General features: G+C 39.4%; 1 protein-coding gene across 5 annotated transcripts in view; it reads right to left on the bottom strand.

Moving 5' to 3' along the window:
* Nucleotides 1–294: 294 nt before the first annotated feature.
* Nucleotides 295–21239, bottom strand: part of PHTF1 (putative homeodomain transcription factor 1) — a 32680-nt gene continuing 11735 nt past the window's right edge. For 3 of the 5 annotated variants that reach the window (XM_089514380.1, XM_089514381.1, XM_089514382.1), the window contains exons 6-19: nt 19528–19693; nt 18717–18857; nt 17666–17807; nt 16660–16845; nt 13744–13818; nt 11120–11338; nt 7014–7142; nt 5815–6087; nt 5326–5457; nt 5057–5143; nt 3499–3654; nt 2493–2588; nt 2226–2351; nt 295–1755 (exon numbers count right to left, since the gene is read on the bottom strand). In XM_089514380.1, coding sequence (XP_089370506.1) covers nt 1735–1755; nt 2226–2351; nt 2493–2588; nt 3499–3654; nt 5057–5143; nt 5326–5457; nt 5815–6087; nt 7014–7142; nt 11120–11338; nt 13744–13818; nt 16660–16845; nt 17666–17807; nt 18717–18857; nt 19528–19693 — 1949 coding nt within the window. In that variant the 3' untranslated portion in view covers nt 295–1734. Of the gene's footprint in view, nt 1756–2225; nt 2352–2492; nt 2589–3498; nt 3655–3938; nt 4023–5056; nt 5144–5325; nt 5458–5814; nt 6088–7013; nt 7143–11119; nt 11339–13743; nt 13819–16659; nt 16846–17665; nt 17808–18716; nt 18858–19527; nt 19694–21239 lie in introns of those variants that run through there. The other 2 variants (XM_089514384.1, XR_016280408.1) reach the window with 2 other exon arrangements.

Below are 21239 nucleotides of genomic sequence, written 5' to 3'. Positions count from 1 at the left end.
ATTCATTTGAATATGAGTAGACATTCTCTCCAGATTTAATGTGGGGAATGTTTGAGAGAGGGCTTGTGTATGGCTTTGTTGCCCCATCAACTTTTATCTCTCTTGTTTAGACCTATCTATGCAGGGCCTTGATTTCGCCTCCCTCACTGCTTTAGGACATGATGTATACTGCTTGTCAGTGCACCAATCAGTCCTGTCTGTATTCATCCCCTCTTCCCCTACCCTCATCAGCAGCTCCCTTTGTGGAAAAACACATCTGAAAAGAACACAACCAAACATGAACATTCCTCCCAGACTGTTTTTATTCATTCACATTACTAACATTTAAATACTGTCATATGTTCCTCCATCAATCTGCAAATATACGAACAGTAATTTTATATAAAATATTGTATACTTTTAGAAACTTTATATAAAGAATATTTTAAAAACACAAGTGCACTGTTTAGAGAAACTGTTAAAACCATTGCATCTATAGAGAATAGTAACCAACCGTTCATGGACACTTCAACAATCTCCAAGGTACTATTTCACACATTTCTTTTATGACCTTGGTAGGTACTTGCAAGTTTACTCACTGCATACACATTTAGAAGCTGCCATCTGTTTGAAATATAAAGTGTTCAGCAACAAATGCTATTTTCATCCATGGGGAATACAACTGTAGGGCAGCATCACATGCACATAGTCCTACTACTTGTACTACATCTGAAGGGCTGTGTGCAAAGTGCTTCATCAAGAGATCACTGTAGTGGGAAAATCTGCAGGACCAACTCAGTATCCACAGGGCTAACTGCCATCAGTGGGTGGTGTAATGTATCCCAGCAGAAATTTGGCTTTCTAATTCACTCTAATAGTGTAAAACATCTGCTCACTCACTGTGGTAGCATATAAACATCACTGTATTCTTTCATGGAGAGACTGCTTTGCTTGTTCAGACTAGTCTGAGTTCACATGAGTTATTTGGAGAATGCTAATTACAAAAAAAATCCTATCATCTCCTGGTGTGTGGCAGGCATACTGTAAGCCACCTTCTGGTGCTGTTTGTGCGTTACTAAGCAACTGAAGCCTCAACTGCCAAATGCCTGAAGAGGATATCCTTAGCTTGTGGGGATAGACTTCATTTTTCTCTTCTTTTAAATCAACTGATGCTAATCCTGGTGCCATTCAAGAAAAATCTTTTCATCACCGACACTTGGAGAAATTGAAAGTAGGTCAACAGCAACTTCCAAAAGGATGATTGTGGCAGAAACAACTACCTGTCTAAACTCAGAAAGTGCATACCAAATCGCTCTGCCACCTCATTAAAAGACTTTGCTACTCAACCTGCTTGTTGCAAGCCTTAATTTTCTCAGACAGCTAGACAGGACTATAATAAACCAGGAAAAAACATGGCTTTCGTTGTTTAACAAACTGTTGCTGAACAAAATTTCATACTACTACAGTAGAGTTGCAGGTTTGTCTCATTAAGAGACTTTAGTTTAATAAAGCTAATTTATTAGGCTTTATTTAATCATCTATCTCTTCAAGCCATGATCTTACTTGGAATAAAGAAATTTATTCTGAACTCTTGTGAGACTGTTTGAAGAATGGATGAGATCTGTGTTGCTGTTGAGGACTAGCATATATCATTTATACAGAAGCATTGCATCTTCTACTGTCATACCAATTCTGTGTAGCACTTCTGACAATTCTTGTGCCCCGGAAAGGGGAATTTAGCTTCTCTTTTCTTTGTTATGGTTTGATTTTCCACAGCTGAAAGATTAAGTGGCCATAATTACCATTCATCTGACATAAGAGACTCAGGCATGCTACACTTGTTTAAGGGGGAGACAGGTAAAAACCTGGGATAGAGTCATAGCAGTACTTTTGTAGCAAGTTCTGAGCTGCTATTTCAAGGCTACACACACAGTAGAAAATTATGTCCGAGTCATCTGTCAAATGGAAAATGCATGCCTTTAAAAAAACAGCAGGCTTCTAATCAAAGAAGGGGTGTTTTAGGTAAGGTGCTTCTGCATACAAGTCATTTCCAAAAGAAGCTGTTTTGGTTAATTTTTTCAAAGAACCCCAGAAGGTCCTAAAGGCTTAAAGCTCTTTGAAAATGACATTCTTGGACCATGAGCCTAACCTGTTACAGTGAAAAACAGCATACCGCTATTCTGTAGACACAGTGAGTGAAGAAACAGGAGCTGAACCACCACCTCAAGAAACAAGTTGACACTTACTCTGATATTGAATCCCAGCAGATCACTTATGACACCAGAGACTGCAGACAAGATCACCACACGAGTTATGTTGTAGATTAAAGGATTCATTGTCAAACCATACAGTCTAAATGGTGTGTCTAGCTCCTGCAATAAGAAAAGAAATTTACTCTGGAAGTCTTCCTGTCTCCATATAATAAGGGAATTGTGAAACAGCCTTTTAGCTACTAAAAGCAACACACCAGGCAATGGGAGTATTAATTGGTAAAGAGTGGCATAGTTACTTACCTTCAGGAGTTTTGTAGAAAGTTTTAGGACATTGTTCACCAGTGTGAGCTGTTCTTTTTTGTTTGGCTTTTTTTCCATTTTTAGATACAAATTAATCTGTAACAGATTTTGAAATCCATTTATTAATCCCATGCTAATCCCAATCTGACCTCTAATGACGGAGCCAACAGTTACTATGCTCAACTGTGCCCAATCTAATTTTCTTTACCTTCCTATTGAACCAACACAGATTTAGGCTGTAGAGACCATTTAACTAAAGCAGCTCAATATTTGCATTTTCAAACCAACAAAGTTCTTTTCCTTGACTAATACAACTGAAAGTTGGCCCTTACAAGGGGTTTTAGATGCACAGCTGTTTTACATCTCAAACAGCTAAAGATACGTTTGTTGTTAACTGCCCTCAGTAGGCCATGACTCATAGCGACCCTGTGGATGAGACATCTCCAAGACCTGTCCTCCACTTCTCTACATAGTTCCTCTAAATTCAGGCTGTAACCTCCATGATGGAGTAGGAATTAAATGGGGCATTAATGTTCCCCTTAAATGGTAAATGCTCAAACTAGCCCCACTCTGGCTTCAGTTTTTATCAAACATAAATGCTCTAGTTAATCTGCATTCGCATGGATTAAGCATATGCTTTTTTCTTTTAAAAAGGATGAAAATATAACCTTGAATTTAGTTACAAAAGCTCATCTTTGCACCTATAGACCTATAGACTTAATTTTAAATGATACTGGCCTTTCATACAGAACATCTGGTTTGAAAATAAGCCTATTTTTCAATACTAACTTTAAATATCTATACATACACACATATTTCTTAGAATATCACCTTGTAAACTATACAGAGGCTCTTTGTCATTGGAAACCAGGGTATGAATACCTTGAGGCATAAATGGCAAACTAACACTGGCAAAAAGTTATACTGAACTGCTAACTTTTCAGTGTTGGGTTATTTGTTTATTTGAGAACAGAATGTCACAAGGAGTACACATAAAGCAGAATACCTGCTCAGTGAGCAGAATTGAAATATTACTATATTTCTTGTTTGTTTCAGAGCCTAGGGATGCCAAACGCAACAAGAAGAGGAGCAAGGCTGTTTCCCAGATTAGGAATTCCCAGTTGTAAGCAGCATTCAAGAATGTCTTGTGACCTTTTAAAACCTATAAAAAACAACATGACAAAATCAGCAGACTGGAATGTTACCTTTTACTTTGAAATTTGTTCTGCTACAGCAATTTAACTGATTCCTTCACATAATTCAACTGGGGAACTATTTACCAAACACACCACTGGTCTGTTCCCGAGAGACATAAGAAAGGAATGGCACATCACTTTGGCAAGATACATGTTCCTGAACAGCTGACAACATTGGAAATGAGGAGGAAGAGTTATAGGGAAGCACTGGCAGAAAGTATAAGGGATACAGTTGTTTACCATCCCTCACCTGCTGATTCTCCTCCCCACAGGTTCTCCTGCTTTGTTCTTTCTCCTCCCCAGCCTAGATATTTGTAGCTCATTTTCCCCCTGTCTGGGCCAAACATATGCAGAGGAGAATCAGTGGGTTTGAAAACAGCTAAACAATCCATCAGTCTTTCAGTTTGTAATTCTTAGTTTCACCCCCCTCAACGCTTCCAGTTTAACCCCAATTAAAAAACGTCAACATACCATTTGTATCCTTGGCCTTCTGTACCTATATGAAATACAGAAACTAGTGTGCTCCTTCCCTTCCCTCCCCTGTCTTTCCACCAGCAGGTAACTTCTTTGTAAGTAGGCATACAGTTTTTAGTATGTTACAGCAGACAACTGTACTTTTAAAATGTACGTCGCCATGGATCCTGTACTGTGAGAAAGGTAGGATATAAACTAAAAATAAAATGAAATAATCTATTTTATTACATTTATTTCATATCCTGTTTTTCTCCTACAATGGGATTCAAGGCGGGTAACATCTGATTGGATAGTTTGGGTATCAGCTTTGACTCAAAATGACTTGTCCGGGAGGGGGGAACAGTTGGGACATAAAAGTATCAAGAAAGCTACAAGTTGATTTTACTGTAAGAGATGCTAGATGTCATATTTTCAATAGGGTCATGACACTGAAAAACGTGTATATTTTAAGAACAACTACTGTGTCTGGTTTCAATGATAGTTTCCTATTGTTTTATGTGGGGCAACACCATGAAATGCATCCTTGTGCGAGACGGAAAATTCACAGATTGTCCAAAAACAACCTGTCACTTGCCAGGACATCTCAAAGAGCTTCTCAGCAGGCAGCTGAATGTGAGTGCTATAGCATGTCACTTTTCATAGAGGGAGCCATTTGAAAAAGCATTCTTCTGTAAAAACTGCATCCCATGTGGGGTTGTATCAAAGCCAGTAGAAAATCAGTCTGGAAACCTTTTAATACAGTTTTTTTAACAGAGGTGATTCTCACTTGGAAATTCTCAAACAATTTTCCCTTCCACATTTGAAAACTGAGGTAGAACCCTCCTCATATAAAGATTGCCTCACCTGAGGCAAATATCTGATTCTTCCCCACTGTGAAAAGTAAAGAGCTCTCACCTGTGCACAGCATATGAAAGCAATAGAAAGAGCCAGTAAGAAGATGGAAGATACAACCACATCAACAGAACGTTGTGGGCCTCGCCTCTGCCAAAATAAACATGTTGAATTAGAGCACAGAACAAGAACACACAAGAAAAGACCACAGAGAGCAAGAGAGATGCCTAAAACAGCCTGCATCCTAAATACTGTCTGCAACAGCAGACAGACCTATTTCTAATTTCATGCTTCTCTTTATGCTGACGTGTCAAATGTTAGCTTGAGCTCACCTTTAGGTAGGAGCGAAGTGATAGCCATATCTTAATATTTTCCACTTTCTTGAGCCTGAAATGAGGGATTTCATACTTTCTTGCCTTCCGAGCAGATGTAATATGGCTAAAAAGTTTAGCAAACAAAAATCGCTGCAAAAGAATAATCAGTATCAATCATGATCAGTTCATTGCTATCAGTTCTTCATCACACCCAGATTTCCCCTTTACCATATTTTAAAATCACTGCAGTCACATAAAGAAAAATAAGATATTAATGATATTTTAATTATACATTTCTGTAGAAGAGGTGTACTGCAAAACATAAAATTAGAAGGTAAGCTGCAACTTGCAAGCAGTGATGAAACTTAAAGCATAATGATGCCACACTCATTTCAACCTATTAAGACATTACCTGGGAGAGAGCAAAAGGAAACATAGGAGGGAGCTTTTAGTGGCAGTCATGTGGCTCTCATAACACTTCAGTCCTATCTGACTGTTTAAACTAACCTGTTTATACGTCCTCTCGGCAACGCACATCATGAAGAAAAACATCCAGGTGAGGCACAGGCGTTCAAGGAAGATGATGGTGGCAAGGATAAGAACAGGGGGGGTTGTGGGAGCCCCACAAAAGATATATAAAAGTTCTTTTATAGAAAGGGACCACAACTGTTCCAGTGTCTTTGAGTGGAAGAGTCGATAAAGGAAAGGAAGGAAGGCTAAACCAACTGTAACAATATTTCCCAACCACTGATAACCAGATCCTTGTTGATAAGCATTGACCTGTAGATTAGGAAAACAGCAGTAAAATTACACAGACTGCTGGAAATTTTTAATTTAGCACATTCCATTATGAAGCATGTTATCTTTGAACAAAATAGTCATAAAAGGGAAACATCCCATCTTTAGAGATGATACATTTTACCTAGAAAACACGCAAGAGTAGCTGTAGTTTTTTGTGGGTTTTTCGGGCTATGTGGCCATGTTCTAGAAGAGTTTCTTCCTGATGTTTCGCCAGCATCTGTGGCTGGCATCTTCAGAGAATCCAGCCAGCCACAGATGCTGGCGAAATGTCAGGAAGAAACTCTTCTAGAACATGGCCACATAACCCGAAAACCCCACAAAAAACTATGGCTGCAGGTCATGAAAGCCTTCGACTTCACAAGAGTAGCTGTGCTGGCCATTTAACGAATACAAACAAAAATCTATCAGTGATACCTTTATTGGCCAACTGAAATGGACAATACACATGTTGCAAGCTTTCAAAACTCCATGGGCTTTTTCATCAGGCAAGATGTTACAAACCAAACAGTTGGAAAAAATATTTAGAGTTCATGAAGTTTTTATACAGTTAAGGACAAATGTATCAAAGGTACTGACATACAAAAAACCACCACATTTCATGTTCTCAAAATTAAACACACATTTTCTATCTTACACTTTACATCTCATGCTTCAGAAAGAGCATGCTGAGATGCAGAGAACAGTAAAAACTTTTCCATGTAGAACAGATCATGTGGCCATCCAGAGGTTGTTGGGATAAATTTCCATGTATCCTTCCTGATTAGTTTTGGTGGCCCAGAGTTATGGAAGTGGTAAGCCAACATTTGGAGAGCCACATCTTCTCCAATCCTTACATAGGACAACAATATATTCATTCTACTTGCTCCAAGATGTATAGAAACTTTTTTTTCATAAACATAACCTACCCTGCTCATGATTACTCCACTGATCTCCAGCACAGACATGTCCACCTTCTTGCACTCATTCCCCTCCCAAATGATAGCACTCACTTTCGTAGAGGCAGGACTTGTATTCTGCAGCCAGAATAAATGATTCTGAGAAAGAAAATGCATCTTTGAGCCACATTCTGAAAAATTTGCCTCCAATATGAAATAGCTTCAAACAACAGCTTCAAGTAATATGTTAGCAAACACTTTGCCATTAAGAGCATATACTGCTAAGAGATGGACTCTAATTGAATAAGCATCATTAACATGATAGGTCCAAGCCTCTGTCATTGTTGGGCACTTTGAGTTCATACTGCCTTGAACGACAGACATACATGCTATTCTAATCTTATAGATTAAAGTGCTAGATAATTCCAAGACTATCAGAAGATTACTTTTTCTAAAGGCACAAATTAAAAAGGAGATGGGCAGAAGAGACTAGAGTCTATGGGCAGATCCCTGGGTGGTTTAAAGTAGACTGGGAAATACTTTTGACACCTAACAACAGCCACACCAACTTAACATTCTAAATTGTTCTATCAATAGAGTTGGAAGGGCCATCCAGGCCAATCCCCTGCCATGCAAGAAATCTAAATCAAAGCATCCCCGATAGATGTCCATCCAGCCTCGGTTTAAAGACCTCTAAGGAAGGAGACTCCACTACACTCCAAGAGTTTGTTCCACTGTCGAACAGCCCTTGCTGTCAGGAAGTTGCTCCTAATGTTGAGGTGGAATCTCTTCTCCTGGAGCTTGCATCCACTGCCCCAGGTCCTAGTCTCTGGAGCAGCAGAAAACAAGCTTGCTCCCACTTCAATATGACATCCCTTCAAGTATTTAAACTGGGCTATCATATCACCTCTTAACCTTTTCTTCTCCAGACTAAACATCCCCAGCTCCCTAAGTCGTTCCTCATAGGACATGGTTTCCAGACCCTTCACCATTTTAGTTGCCCTCCTTTGGCCACGCTCCAGTTTTTCAACATCCTTTTTAAATTGTGGAGCCTAGAACTGGGCACAATATTCCAGGTGGGGCCTGACCAGAGCAGAATAGAGTGGAAATATTGCTTCCCTTGATCCAGACACTATACTTCTATTGATGGAGCCTAAAATTGCATTGGCCTTTTTAGCTGCCGCATCAACCTGTTGACTCAATTTGTGGTCTACTTGGATTCCCAGGTCCCTTTCACACATAGTTTCATTCAGCCAGGTGTCCCCCATCCTATATCTGTGCATTTGTTTTTCCCGCCCTAAGTGCAGTACCTTACATTTCTCCGTGTTGAAATTCATTTTGTTAGCCTTGGCCCAGCTTTCCAATCTATCAAGGTCATTTTGAATCTTGATCCTGTCCTCTGGGGTATTAGCTACTCCCCCTAGTTTGGTATCATCTGTAAATTTGACAAGTAAGCCCCCAATTTTGTCCTCCAAGTCATTGATAAAGATGTTGAATAGCACTGGGCCCTGTGGGACCCCACTGGTCACTTCTCTCCAGGATGAAAAGGAGACATTGCTGAGCACCCTTTGGGTTCGGCCAGTCAACCAATTACAAATCCATGTAACAGTTACGTTGTCTAGCGCACATTCCACTAGTTTGTTTGCAAGAATGTCATGGGGAACCCTGTCAAAAGCCTTACTGAAATCAAGATATACTATATCCACAGCATTCCCTTCATCTAACAAACTGGTAATTTTATAATAAAAAAAAAGAGAGATTAGATTTGACTGGCATGACTTCTTTCTCTGAAACCCGTGTTGACTTTTTGTGATTATCGAATTGCCATCTAGATGTTCGCAGACTCTCTGTTTAATGATCTGTTCTAGAATCTTTCCTGGTATTGATGTCAGACTAACTGGATGATAATTGTTGGGATCCTCTTTTTTTTTACCCTATTTGAAGATGGGGACGACTTTTGCCCTCCTCCAGTCTGCTGGAACTTCTCCTGTTCTCCAGGAGTTCTCAAAGATTATTGCCAATGGTTCTAATATTACATTTGCCAGTTCTTTTAATACCCTTGGATGTAGTTCATCAGGTCCTGGAGATTTATATTCATTTAGATTAACCAGGTATTGCTGTAATGTCTCTTTACTTATTCTGTGCTGAAATTCCCCTATTCTGTCCTCTGCTCCATTATCCTCAGGTTGAGCACCCTTTGCCTTTTCTGAGAAGACTGAGGCAAAGAAGGTGTTGAGTAATTCTGACTTTTCTCTGTCTTCTGTTAGCATTTTGCCATCTTCTCCATGAAGTGGCCCTACCCGTTTCCTTTTTCTTCCTTTTGCTGCAAACATACCCAAAAAAGTCCTTTTTGTTGTTCTTAAGCTCTCTAGCAATCCTGAGTTCATTCTGCGCTTTAGCTTTTCTGACTTTACTCCTACAGGTGCTTGCTATTTGTTTGAATTCCTCTTTAGTGATTTCCCCATTTTTCCATTTCTTATACATGCTCTGTTTAAAAGTTAGCTCAGTTGAAAGTTCCTTAGTCATCCATCCTGGTTTATTGAGGCATCTCTCATTTTTCTTCCTCATTAGAACTGTATGAAATTGTGCCTTCAGTAGAAACTCCCATCCATCTTGAACTCCCTTCTCTTTTAGTATTCCTGACCATGGGATCACCCCTGGTATTTCTCTAAGTTTACTAAAATCAGCTCTCCTAAAGTCTAGAATGCGTGTCTGACTATGCCGGGCTTCTCCTTTCCATTGTATAACCAACTCCAGAAGTACATGACCACTCCTACCTATGGATCCCACCACTTGCACTCCATTAATTAGGTCATCCTTGTTGGTTAGGATCAGATCCAAAATAGCTGATCCCCTTGTTGCCTCTTCCACCTTTCTGGACAATGAAATTGTCTCCAAGGCAAGTAAGGAATTTGCTAGACCTTGAGGATTTGGCTGAGTTTGACTTCCAGCAAATATCAGGATAGTTGAAGTCACCCATCACTACTACATCTCTCCTTTCTGAGTGTGTGGTCATCTGTTCTAGAAAGGTATCATCCAATTCCTCCATCTGACATCCACAATAACATCCCTGTTGTTTCTCTCCCCTTTAATTTTTATCCAAATGCTCTCCACCTGGTTTCCAGGATATATGTCCTGGATCTCTTCACTGGTGTAAATGTCCCTGACATATAAGATTAGATATTGGCTGGTATCCTATTCAATATTTGCAAGATCATAAGTTGAATTTACCGTATTGATACTTTGGGGATTCATATTTATATATATAAACAAAAAACTACCTCTTATGTCAGGCTGCACCTGAAGTGAACAGTTTCTGAGGTGCTGCAGATCAGTGTTCCTCCTCCTTTCCTGTTTGGCCTGTTTCTCTTAAAAAGTTTATACCTCTCTATTTCTACATTCCACTTATGAGACTCATCCACCAGGTTTCAGTGATGCCTATTATATCATATTTGCTTTGTTGTGCTAGTTTGGGTAACCGCAAGTAGAATTTTCTGTGGAAGGGCATGAGCTCTGTTACTTAATTCCTGTGTTCTTGTGTTTCTTTTGCACCAGGTTGTATTCAATTTCAAGTCATATCTTACAGAATCTAATATAAGATCTTGCAAACCTAAAGTGTACTCCTCATGGACTAAAGCATTCATCTTGTCTCATTATTAGAGGGTTTAATCAGTTTTTCACATAATAACTTTGGACAATAAGCACACATTCGTTTCTCCATCTGTTTGCTCAACGGTCAGTACTTGTATTCAAGATAGCATTTTCATTACAAGGTCACCATATTCTCTGATACATTCTTCAGTAAGTGCATTCATTTCAAATGTAAACTGAGTTAATGCCTGGGTACAGATTAGATATTGGCTTGTATCCTATTCAATATTTGCAAGATCATAAGTTGAATTTACAGTCTTGATACTTTGGGGATTCATATTTATAGGTGTTAATGACTAAACATGACTCCAAAAAACTACCTCTTATGCCAGGCTGCACCTCAAGTGAACAGTTTCTGAGGTGCTGCAGATCAGCATACTGGGAAATGATGACTGCATCACTTCTCCTGATCACAGGTGTACTGAGACAAGCAGTGCTCACAGACACAGATAGCACATAGCAAGAAAGCTATACGTGTTACAAACCTGCTGGAAAACATCCTCCTTCAGGTCTTTTTTGCTTCCCTTTGCATCTTTTCCTTTAGCTTCCTCACTGTCACTGGTGTAAGAGGAGCGACACTCAGGCCCATGAAGCAGGTCATCCCACAGCATATCCTCTGTCTCAGAGTCATGGCGAGTGCTTTCCGAATCTCTGTGGGATACACTGCCACTCCTAGATCCACTACTATAAATGGGGTTAGACTCCTGTAAAAAAAAAAGATCAGCTTAATCATGCAGAAATCCTAATTTAGTTGAGACTACACACAAAATTCCTCAAGCTTAAATGAGGTCCTGCCTGTTCATACACAATTCTTTAGTTTAAGCTGCAACAGTGCAAGCATCTGAAATCCAGTTCTGTTTCTTTCCTGGGAAATGTATTTGCCAAATCTCAGTCCTACTTTATGATCTAGCATTGTCCGATATACGTTCCTATTGACACCCTAAGCTTTATATGGTCCCTGACTTTCCCACAGGAACCAGACAAAACATCAATAATAAGTGTTTTGCTAACAGCAAATAAGTGCTATAAATGGTATACTGCAGAAGAGCTACAAATACTATCTTCTCAATTGTATAGTTCTGGTTCAAAGCATTCCTAGGGTCACTTAATGCTTTCTAATTATCACATATTTTCCAAACTATTTTACTGATGCAATAATAGTGAAATATATAATGTGGGTCCCTGGAGTAGGCTAAAAAGCAACCTGTAAGCCAGATTCTGTCCCCCAAATCTCCCCACCCTACCCAACAAAATGGAGGTGGGGTTATTATTGTGATTATTATTACTGAAAAGACTCCCTGCTTTCCCATTATACTTTAAACCAGTGTCTGATATTTGATACTTCTTTCATTCAAAGGACAAAAACTGGCTTCCAGTTGGTTTCCTGGTTTATACAAGGTCTATCCTGTGCTTAAAAAGCTTAACATAACAGTATTTTTTCCCAAAAGATTAAAAAATGAAAAAAAAAACCTCCAGAGATAGTGGGAAGTATGGAGGAGATCAGCCTCTGAGGACCAATTAGGTGTCTGTGCTGCCCCATACTTCAGCTAGTTGTCCTTGTTGTGAACTGCCCAAAAGTCAAGCCCAACTCATGGTGATCCTATGGATGATAAACTTCTAAGCCCCCCCCCCCCACTCCTGTCCTCCACTGCTCTGCTTAGGTTCTGCAAGTTCATACCCATTACATCCCTAACTGAGTCTATCCATCTAGCATGCAGGCTTCCTCTCTTCCTAGTTCTTCTTTTTCTCCTTCCCTTAATCTTTCAACAGGCAAATTTTATAGTAACAGATATCAGTTTGTACACTAGCTTTCTAATTTCACAAAATCATCCAGACTCTAATACTCAAATAAAATGACATGTCATGTGCAAATGAAAGGATCTTGTCCAGAAGGGTAAAGATATTTTTAAAAAGTAGATTTTGGTTTTAGAAAAAAAATTGCTTGTTTTACCACAACTGATAAATGTGTGAAGAAAGGTTTTCAGGAGTGGAGAGATCCCTTGAACTGTGAATTGTGACAGTAGAGTGGCTGTAATAAATTTGAAAACTTGCAGAACTGAAAACGGGAGACATTATGGAAAATTCAGATGAAACAAGGCTCAACAAATATATCCCATTTCAACTCCTGCTTTTACATCATACTTTAAACTAGACCCCCAAAGGTTTAACCTATGCTAAAATAATAAATTGGCTATATGTGCCAAATGTAGATATATTGAAAGGGAACATTTTAATTATTCAACTGAAGTATGCCTTCCTCCTTTCTTTCCTACATACCATAGCTTTGTGTTCTGTCTGACCAAGGATGACAAAAACATAGTTACTTGTAGGTACTATCAATGTTATTTAGCAAATAAGATAAAATATCCACTAAGGCAGGTTCCCAACCTGGGGGTCGCCAAGTTGGGAATCCCCCCTGCCTCCCCCTCCCCTTCTCCCCACGGGTTCCGGTGCTGGTGCAGGCACCCAAGGGGAGAAGGGGACAGGGGCGGGCCTCCTCCTCCTCTCCTTCTTCCCGCGGCTACATGCACCCGCGGGGAGAAGGGGACGGGACTGCAAGCCCCAGCAGCCTTTGAGGCCAGAAGTCCCACGCCTTCCCCCCGGCGGCCTCCCTAATTGGTTGGGAGGCCAGGAAGGGGCAGGACTTCCGGACGCAAAGACCGCTGGGGCTTGTAGGCGGCCGAAAGTCCTGCCCCTTCCTGGCCTACCAACCAATCAGGGAGGCCACGGGCAAGACTTTCATCCGCAATGGGGGTCGCGGCCCAACAAAGGTTGGGAACCACTGCACTAAGGATACATATTTATCCCCTCTCCTTTTACTTTGAACTGGATAGGAAGCCTTCTTTTCAGGCAAGGCAAAGAGCAAACAGTGAGAAGTCAATTTTCAGCTGGGAACATATCCCATACAATTCTTTTTCCATTGTCATCTTTGCAATAATACTTATGAATTGGAAGGCTAATACTTTATAAGAAAAGTGTCAACAAAGCAGCTACTTTCTAACACAGAGTTGAGGGGATTCTCAGATTTCAAAAGAGCAATAATATGGCCAGCTGTATCCAGAATTTCCATTTCACATGACTTACTGTAATAATCTGTAATTTTGAATACCTCATGAACTGTTGTTTCAAGTTCCGATTCGGCTATGCTGTCAGAATCTTGCATAGATTTCACAACCTCTTTGACCTGCCTCAGAAAACAAAAAGAATATGTGGGGAACTTCAAAATATGAGAAACCTTAACAGAGCTGTGTGCAACAGGATAAAGACAAGCCTTTCTTCTAAATGGTTCTCCAACAGTCATTTGCTCTAGCTAGAAGCAACTCATTTTGCTTCAAAAATAAATCTTAAAGGTGTGGCATTTGTAGCAATCCAGTCACAGATAATGTTCCCCTGAAGTTCAACAGGTATATCATTTTAATCTTCTTAATCTTTTTTTTTTTTTTTAATGCCTAAAATTCTTCTTTTTTTATGTTTGTTCAATAAACCTCTCTTTGGGAAGTCGTGAATCTTTCTCAATTCCCAATATAGAACCATAGAATTGTAGAGTTGGAAGAGACCACAAGGGCCATCCAGTCCAACCTCCGGCCATGCAGGAAATCACAATCAAAGCATCTCTGACAGATGGGCAGCCAACCACTGTTTGAAGATCTCCAAGGAAGGAGATCCCACCACACTCCGAGGGAGTGTGTTCCACTGTCAAGTTCCACCACAGCAGCTACACATTTTTCCTTTCAACTAAATCTGTTTTCTCTGCCTCCATTTTCAACATGAAAAGGGGAAGACAGAGAGAGATAAGACTTTGTTTGTTTTTATGATGTTGGCCCTTTTCATTGTTTCCCCAGTGGTTGACTATTTGGGAAGCGTTTCTTTTCATTAACACAAAAGCATTGTTAACAACCCCCTTTCCCACTACTGTTGTTCTCCACAATGTGATAGTTCAATCCTGTTTTAATACCAATCTTAGATGGTGAGAGAGTGGCAAGTGGGCATGCTTTGGGTGCTCTAGTGATAAGGTGTGAAGAAGAAGCCAAAACTTTAATCACTGTCCCCACTCCTTTTTGCAGCCCTATTCCTGAATCTCTCTCTCTCTCTCTCTCTCTCTCTCTCTCTCACACACACACACACACACACACACACACACACACATATGCCTGGAAATATAAGTGCCAAACAGCTTACAGTTTAAGCAAGCATTTATTTCAATAACCCAGAGCAACTTTCTTGGGTTTTTTTATACCTTGAGGTTTTCTTCAAACTAATTCCAGATATAATGAGCCATTTTGAGTTTTAAAAGACCTTTTAAAACTTTCTGATCAAGGCTTTCTGATCAGTTAGACCAGACTAAGCACTGGCAGAAAGGCTGATCAGTAGCTGCTTCCAGCTTGCTTTCATTTGCCAGTGCTTAGTCTGATCTAACCTATCAGAAAGCTCCCCTACCACCAAAAGGAAAAAAGGATCTTTTACAAGACTGTTTTCATTTATATTTTATTTATATTTCACATAGGGGATCTCTGTGCGTATCTATGCCATGTTTGTGTGCCAAAAGGAAGAAGAATAGTGTCTTGGCAGTGTGTGATAAGTTTTAATCAAAGACTAACACTGTTGTTCCAGAGAAGATTTTAAGTATGATAGCAGAACAACCACAAATGCATAGCATTTTTAAAAATGATGCTATTACAATGGGAAAAAAGCTCTCATGTGATAAAGTCCTAGGAGGGGGAAAGGGGCATCTGTGGAAGTTAACAAAAACATGCAACTCTGGAAACTAGCACGTGAATATATTACCCAAGAAGTTGGGAATTGTTACTATCCATACTTAAGGGAAATGGATTTTAGCTATTCAAGTCATAGATAATTTGCCCTAAACTTCCATAATTGAACTTCCTTTGACTTCTCTTTAATCTTTCCTTTTATAGCCACAATTCTTTTTTTTAATGTTCTTTAAATAAATCTGCTCACACATAAAGTGATGTTTTGTTCTGGTTTGATTCTGGAACAAAGCAACTGTACTTCTCATTATTACAAGCTCTCTTTTGTACTAAAATGAAAAAGTTGTCATCTTCTGCATCCTAGACTCTGTTCTCGTGGTTCTAGTTAGTGGGCTCAATTAATATTAGTCTTATCTACTGTGGGCTCGATATAGGACCAATGAAATCAATGTGTCTTGTTAAGTCACAATTAATGTACCCTACTGATTTAAATGAGTCTACTCTAGGTAGGACTAACACTGGATTTAACCCTATATCTCCACTGTATCCTACCTAGAAAAATATTAAATTTTATCAGAAGCTGATTAAAATTCTTGTCAATTCCAAATTGCCACTATTAGTTTGTTTCAGGTACCACTGATTACTTCATGGGTATCCTAGCTTTTTAAAATTGTTCTTTCATTTACCAACAACCAGCTCATCAAATAGCAATTTAATCTCTCAGTGATAATTTGTTTCACCATAATTTATTTGTACTAGCTGATTAAATACCTGGAATTTAATTTAGTAAACCAACAAAATATCTAAACAGATATTTAGTAAATAGGTACACATACATTTGCCAGTTGTTAAACAAGGATTGTTTTGTTTAAGCAAAATTTACAAAAGGATGACAAGGTTAGCACATACTTATTACATATAAAACTACCTGTAAAATATTGTTTATTGAACTAGATATTTAGATGGTATATTTATTAAATTTGTTAGGCCATATGTATGTATAAAACTACACAGATGATTTCTTACTAAACTAAACATGATATCTAACTTAAAAATAAATTTCCCTAAATGTCAGAAGAGGAATCTTATTGCATGGGGAGGAGGGGGAACAAAGATGTCATCAGTGTGCCCCCTGGTTAGGGGTAAAATGCTAGGGGCTAAATCACATCTGAAGTGGCAGCGTTAAAATCAATTATAAATCTTAACACCCTCTCTTCTTACTGGTTCTGAGTAAAAGCAACATCCTAGTTGTGCCTGAGGGGAAGTGGAGTGATTCTCTCTCTAGGATAAATGCTCTGCCAATAAATCATAGTTACCTGTGATACTGACTGGTTGGTGGGAACTGACACAGAACCAACAGAAGATCTCCTCCTCTGGTTTTCTTTTTCATTGACATCAGATCTACCTTCTACACATCTGCGCAGCAAAATTCTCTGACTCGCTGTCTCTGCTTCCTCCTCACTTGACAGCTCATCAGAGATTCCAGAGCGCCTGGTACTAATCTGAAAGAGCAGCAGTCAAAATTACAGCTACTCAGAATCAAACAGATGGAACCATTCATGTCCATACATTCTGTTTCCACTATAGTAACCAATTAGTAGAAAAAACATTTTCTATCCATAGAAGCAAAATAAAATAACAGAACAGAGTTTCACAACTGCATTGAAAAGAAATATTACAAAGCTTTATAATTTCAGCAATAATAAAAGAAGCTGCTACATCAACAGAACATCCCACCTAGCAACAATGTTTTCTTAAGATTGTCAAGCAAATGTTATGAGGACCTGTCCTACTCTTTTCTTTTGCACAAAACTAGTATTTATTTAAGGATCACGAGCAAGTGTGAGATGGCAAAGTAGGAGATTTTTTTTACTTAATTCACGCAGCTAGTCTAAATGGGAAACCATGTGTGTCACTCCAAATGTACTGAAGAAAACATAGGGTAAAAAGGTTAATAATAACTACTACTATTACACATGATGATGAAGTTCATTGTGATGAGAGCAACACTAGCAATACTCAAAGTAGCAATAGTCAAACGGGTGAGGAAAACTTCAGTATGAACTCTCTATATGAAACGTAAGAACAAATTAATAACCTGTGTGGCCAATTATCTTTTATTTAACCAAAGCTAAAATTCCTTTCCAGCTCATCTGATTTCCGATTAAATAAATCACTGATAACATTAATAATATATACCAAATGAGAAAAAGGTTATTTTACAATGCTATATTCCATACCTTCCTGAACGGGCGAAAGACTGGGTTCACATAGGGCATAACATTTTCATGTGGTAAACTAAGAATAAATCCCAGAGCTTACCTGTTTTTTTTCTACATCTAATACTGATTCAGACTCGTCGGATCGTTGCAAACTATGCTCAGATCTGGAAATCTTCCGCTTAGTACCACTGCTATGTTCTGTATCAGTCTCTTTATCAGTTACTCGTTTTGCCCTTTTCGTTCTAAGGAAGGAAATAAAACAGATTTCTGTGTACTTTTAAAGAAATGGGTGATTGTCTACAAAATTCTCCATAGCGTCATCATAGCAAACGTACAAAATAATGAATCTACACCTGTTTCTCATTTGTTTCTTTCTTTGCTCATTTATTAAAGAAGGACACACATAACTGCATCAAGAGAAAAATACTATTAATACTTTTAAATATAATGGAATGGTGATTCTCAAAAGACAAACTAGCAAAACAGAATGACTCCTCTGCCTTAAGTAAAAATCTGTTGACTTCTTAAGATGCTTCTGAGGCATCTGATGAGCTGGACTGAAGTTCATGAAAGTTTATGTTAGGAATTCCTTTTTCTCCACAGCCTGAAAGGTACTACATGATTCCTTTATGTCTTTTTTACACTGAAACAGACTAATACAGTTATGCTTTTTATGTCACTATGTTGTAAGAGAATTAAGGAATAACATATTATTCCACTCCTCCAGAAAACGTCTTCCCTATTCTCTCCATAGGGGCACAGAAAAACAAGGCAAGGTCAACCTTATCCAGAGATAAATTAGACTGTTGTGATATAGCTGCTACAACGATAGACTCTAAAGAGGAAGAGCACATTCAACCTCCTGCTCAGCTATGAGGCTCCTTGCTATGCCTTGGGACTCTCACTGCCCCAGCCTAATCTTCACAGAGTTGCTGTGAATATAAAAGGAGAAAACATTTCTGCTGGCCTGAGCTACATTGAGGGAGGATGCAATAAAAAGTTGGGACTGAAAAAGTTGAGAGGTTAAGGAATTCCACTCTGCAACTACCCACAGACAACTAAATTAATGTTTTGATACAACCTTTTGCCATAGGATAATTTGTTTTACCTGTATTTTTAACTCCTGAATAAATCAAAATTACCAACCATACCCCTCCCTGTTCCTTCTGCGCAACACTGAGTCAAAGAAGCTGCTGATCCGAGATGGTAACTCTGGAGACTCCTCTGCTCTGATAATTTTGTCATTGGAAGAGGTAGAACTTCCATCACCTCCTACAAATTTGCGCATTTTTCTAAATTAGAAAAGAAATGACATTTTCAGGAAAAAATCTTTGTTTGATATTAAGCATGGCCACTTCATTAGATCAAATTCCTTGACAAAAATTCCTTGACACACAATATGACCTGTATGAATAAGAAATGTATGCTAAATGGGGGGAAATGCCATACCTAGGGGATTGTGTGTGCGTGTTAAGGGAAGAGCTAAGGTCATATACTGTGACTACAATGAAATTAATTGTTATATATAATGCCCCTTGATCCCAATCCCAGTTCTGAGCTCTGTATTGCTCTATCTGGTATTTCTCTTGGGATACAAAATATCAATTTTACTTTCCTTCCTGATCCCTCAACACTGCTTAAAAGGGAGAGAAGTGCATGTTCATTGCTTCACTGATGAAATACCAGATAGATCCCTCTAAGTGTTCATGTTGCTATGGGCTGTCAAAAAAACAAAAACCAGGAGTGCAAAGAAAAGATGACGAATATAAAGAATTCCTTAATTTCTGGAAAAAGTCCCAGAGAAAACTAGCAATGAAAGAGCAAACACAGATACAAATCATAGTATGTATGAAGACATTAAAGGTGACTTTTACGTGGTATGTAATCATATGTCTCAACAAGCACCTAAATACAGGTGAATCCTCCCACCTACCCTTAACACTACTGAAATTTTTCCCTCACCTCCTTCTTCGGCTAGTGCTGCTTCCATTGATTCCTGAGGGCTTAGTTAACTGAGTAGATACTATTTGACAGTGTACAGTTCCCATTAGTAGCATAAGGCACAATGGTCCAATAATTTCACTTGCACTCACAACTGGCATCATGTAGTACAACACAATTGCTACAACTAGAAAAAAAAGAATATCAGTGGTCTAGCAGGCAACATTGATTTTAGTAATATGGAAAATAATTTCTCTTTGGTAAAGATGGGAGAAATAATTGTGTACATACATATGGGAAGAGAGGATAGTGATACAGTAAGTACAGTTCAACTATAATTACATCTCCCACCTACCATCTAGGACTAGTTAATTCAGTACTACATCATAGTCTAGGGTTTGGCTATCATTTGCACTGCATTTTTTAAACAGTAATAGTCAAAGTCAAATAGTAATAGGACTGAGAATATTCAGAGCCAGGCATCAAGGAAACACTCTTCTGTAATTTAATAATAATAATAATAATAATAATAATAAAATTTTATTTTTATACCGCTATTCCAGCGATCACAGAGGTGTACATCAAAGAGTAAGACAATTAAAACATCAGCATGACAATAATACAAAGTTAACAATTAAGAACAGTAAAAACCAACAACACCCTATACAAGTGGCTGTGTAGAATGAAATACACAAAAACATTGCCAAGGGGAAGAGAATGACCACAAGGCTCACGGGGGGAAAGCCTGGCGGAACAAAAAAGTCTTCAGGTTCTTTTTGAAAGCATAGAGGGAGGTGGAAGTATGGAGCTCATTGGGGAAGGAGTTCCAGAGCTGAGGGGCTGAAATAGAGAAAGCCCTCTGAGCTGATACATATCGAGCGTCTGGAACTCTTAAAAGATGTCTTTCACCCGACCTGAGAGTGCGGGGCGGATTGTATGGGGAGAGGCGGTCCTCCAAGTACCCTGGGCCCAAGCCATTTAGGGCTTTATAGGTGATAACCAACACCTTGTATTCGGCCCGGAAGCGAATAGGCAGCCAATGGAGATCTTTTAGGACTGGTGTTATATGGCTGGCCCTGGAACATCCAGTAACCAGCCGAGCAGCCATATTCTGCACTAATTGAAGCTTCTGGGTTTGGTACAAGGGTTGCCCCATGTAAAGCGCATTACAGAAATCTAATCGAGAGGTTACCAGAGCATGTTTCAAGGTCCCCCCGGCCAAGGAAGGGTCGCAGTTGGCGTATCAGCCAAAGCTGATAACAGGTGCTCCTGACCGTCGCATCCACCTGAGCAGTAAGGTGAAGCGACGAGTCCAGAAGCACCCCCAAACTGCGAACAGAGTCCTTCACAGGGAGCGTGACCCCATTTAGGACAGGTGGAAAAATTTCCTTACCCAGACCAGGAGAGCCAATCACCAGTAGTTCTGTTTTCTCTGGATTCAGGCTGAGTCTGTTTTCCCTCATCCAGCCCATTACCGACTCCAAGTAAGCATTAAGAGGAGAGATGCCATCCCCAGTTACTGCATCAGTCAGAGACACAGAGAAGACTATTTGGGTGTCATCAGCGTACTGATAACACCACGCCCCGTGTCTCCGGATGATCTCTCCCAGCGGCTTCATGTAAATGTTAAATAGCATAGGGGACAAAATCGCTCCCTGAGGGACCCCAGATGTCAGGGCCCTCCTATCAGAGCGACAGTCCCCCAGCTCCACCATCTGGAATCTGCCCGAGAG

The sequence above is a fragment of the Sceloporus occidentalis genome, unplaced genomic scaffold, assembly GCF_023333645.1.
Source record: "Sceloporus occidentalis isolate IW3139 unplaced genomic scaffold, rSceOcc1.0.p SCAF_3, whole genome shotgun sequence".
NCBI classification, from domain to species: Eukaryota; Metazoa; Chordata; class Lepidosauria; order Squamata; family Phrynosomatidae; genus Sceloporus; species Sceloporus occidentalis.
Note: the sequence above shows the minus strand (reverse complement) of the source record. Positions and strands in the feature narration are given on the sequence as shown.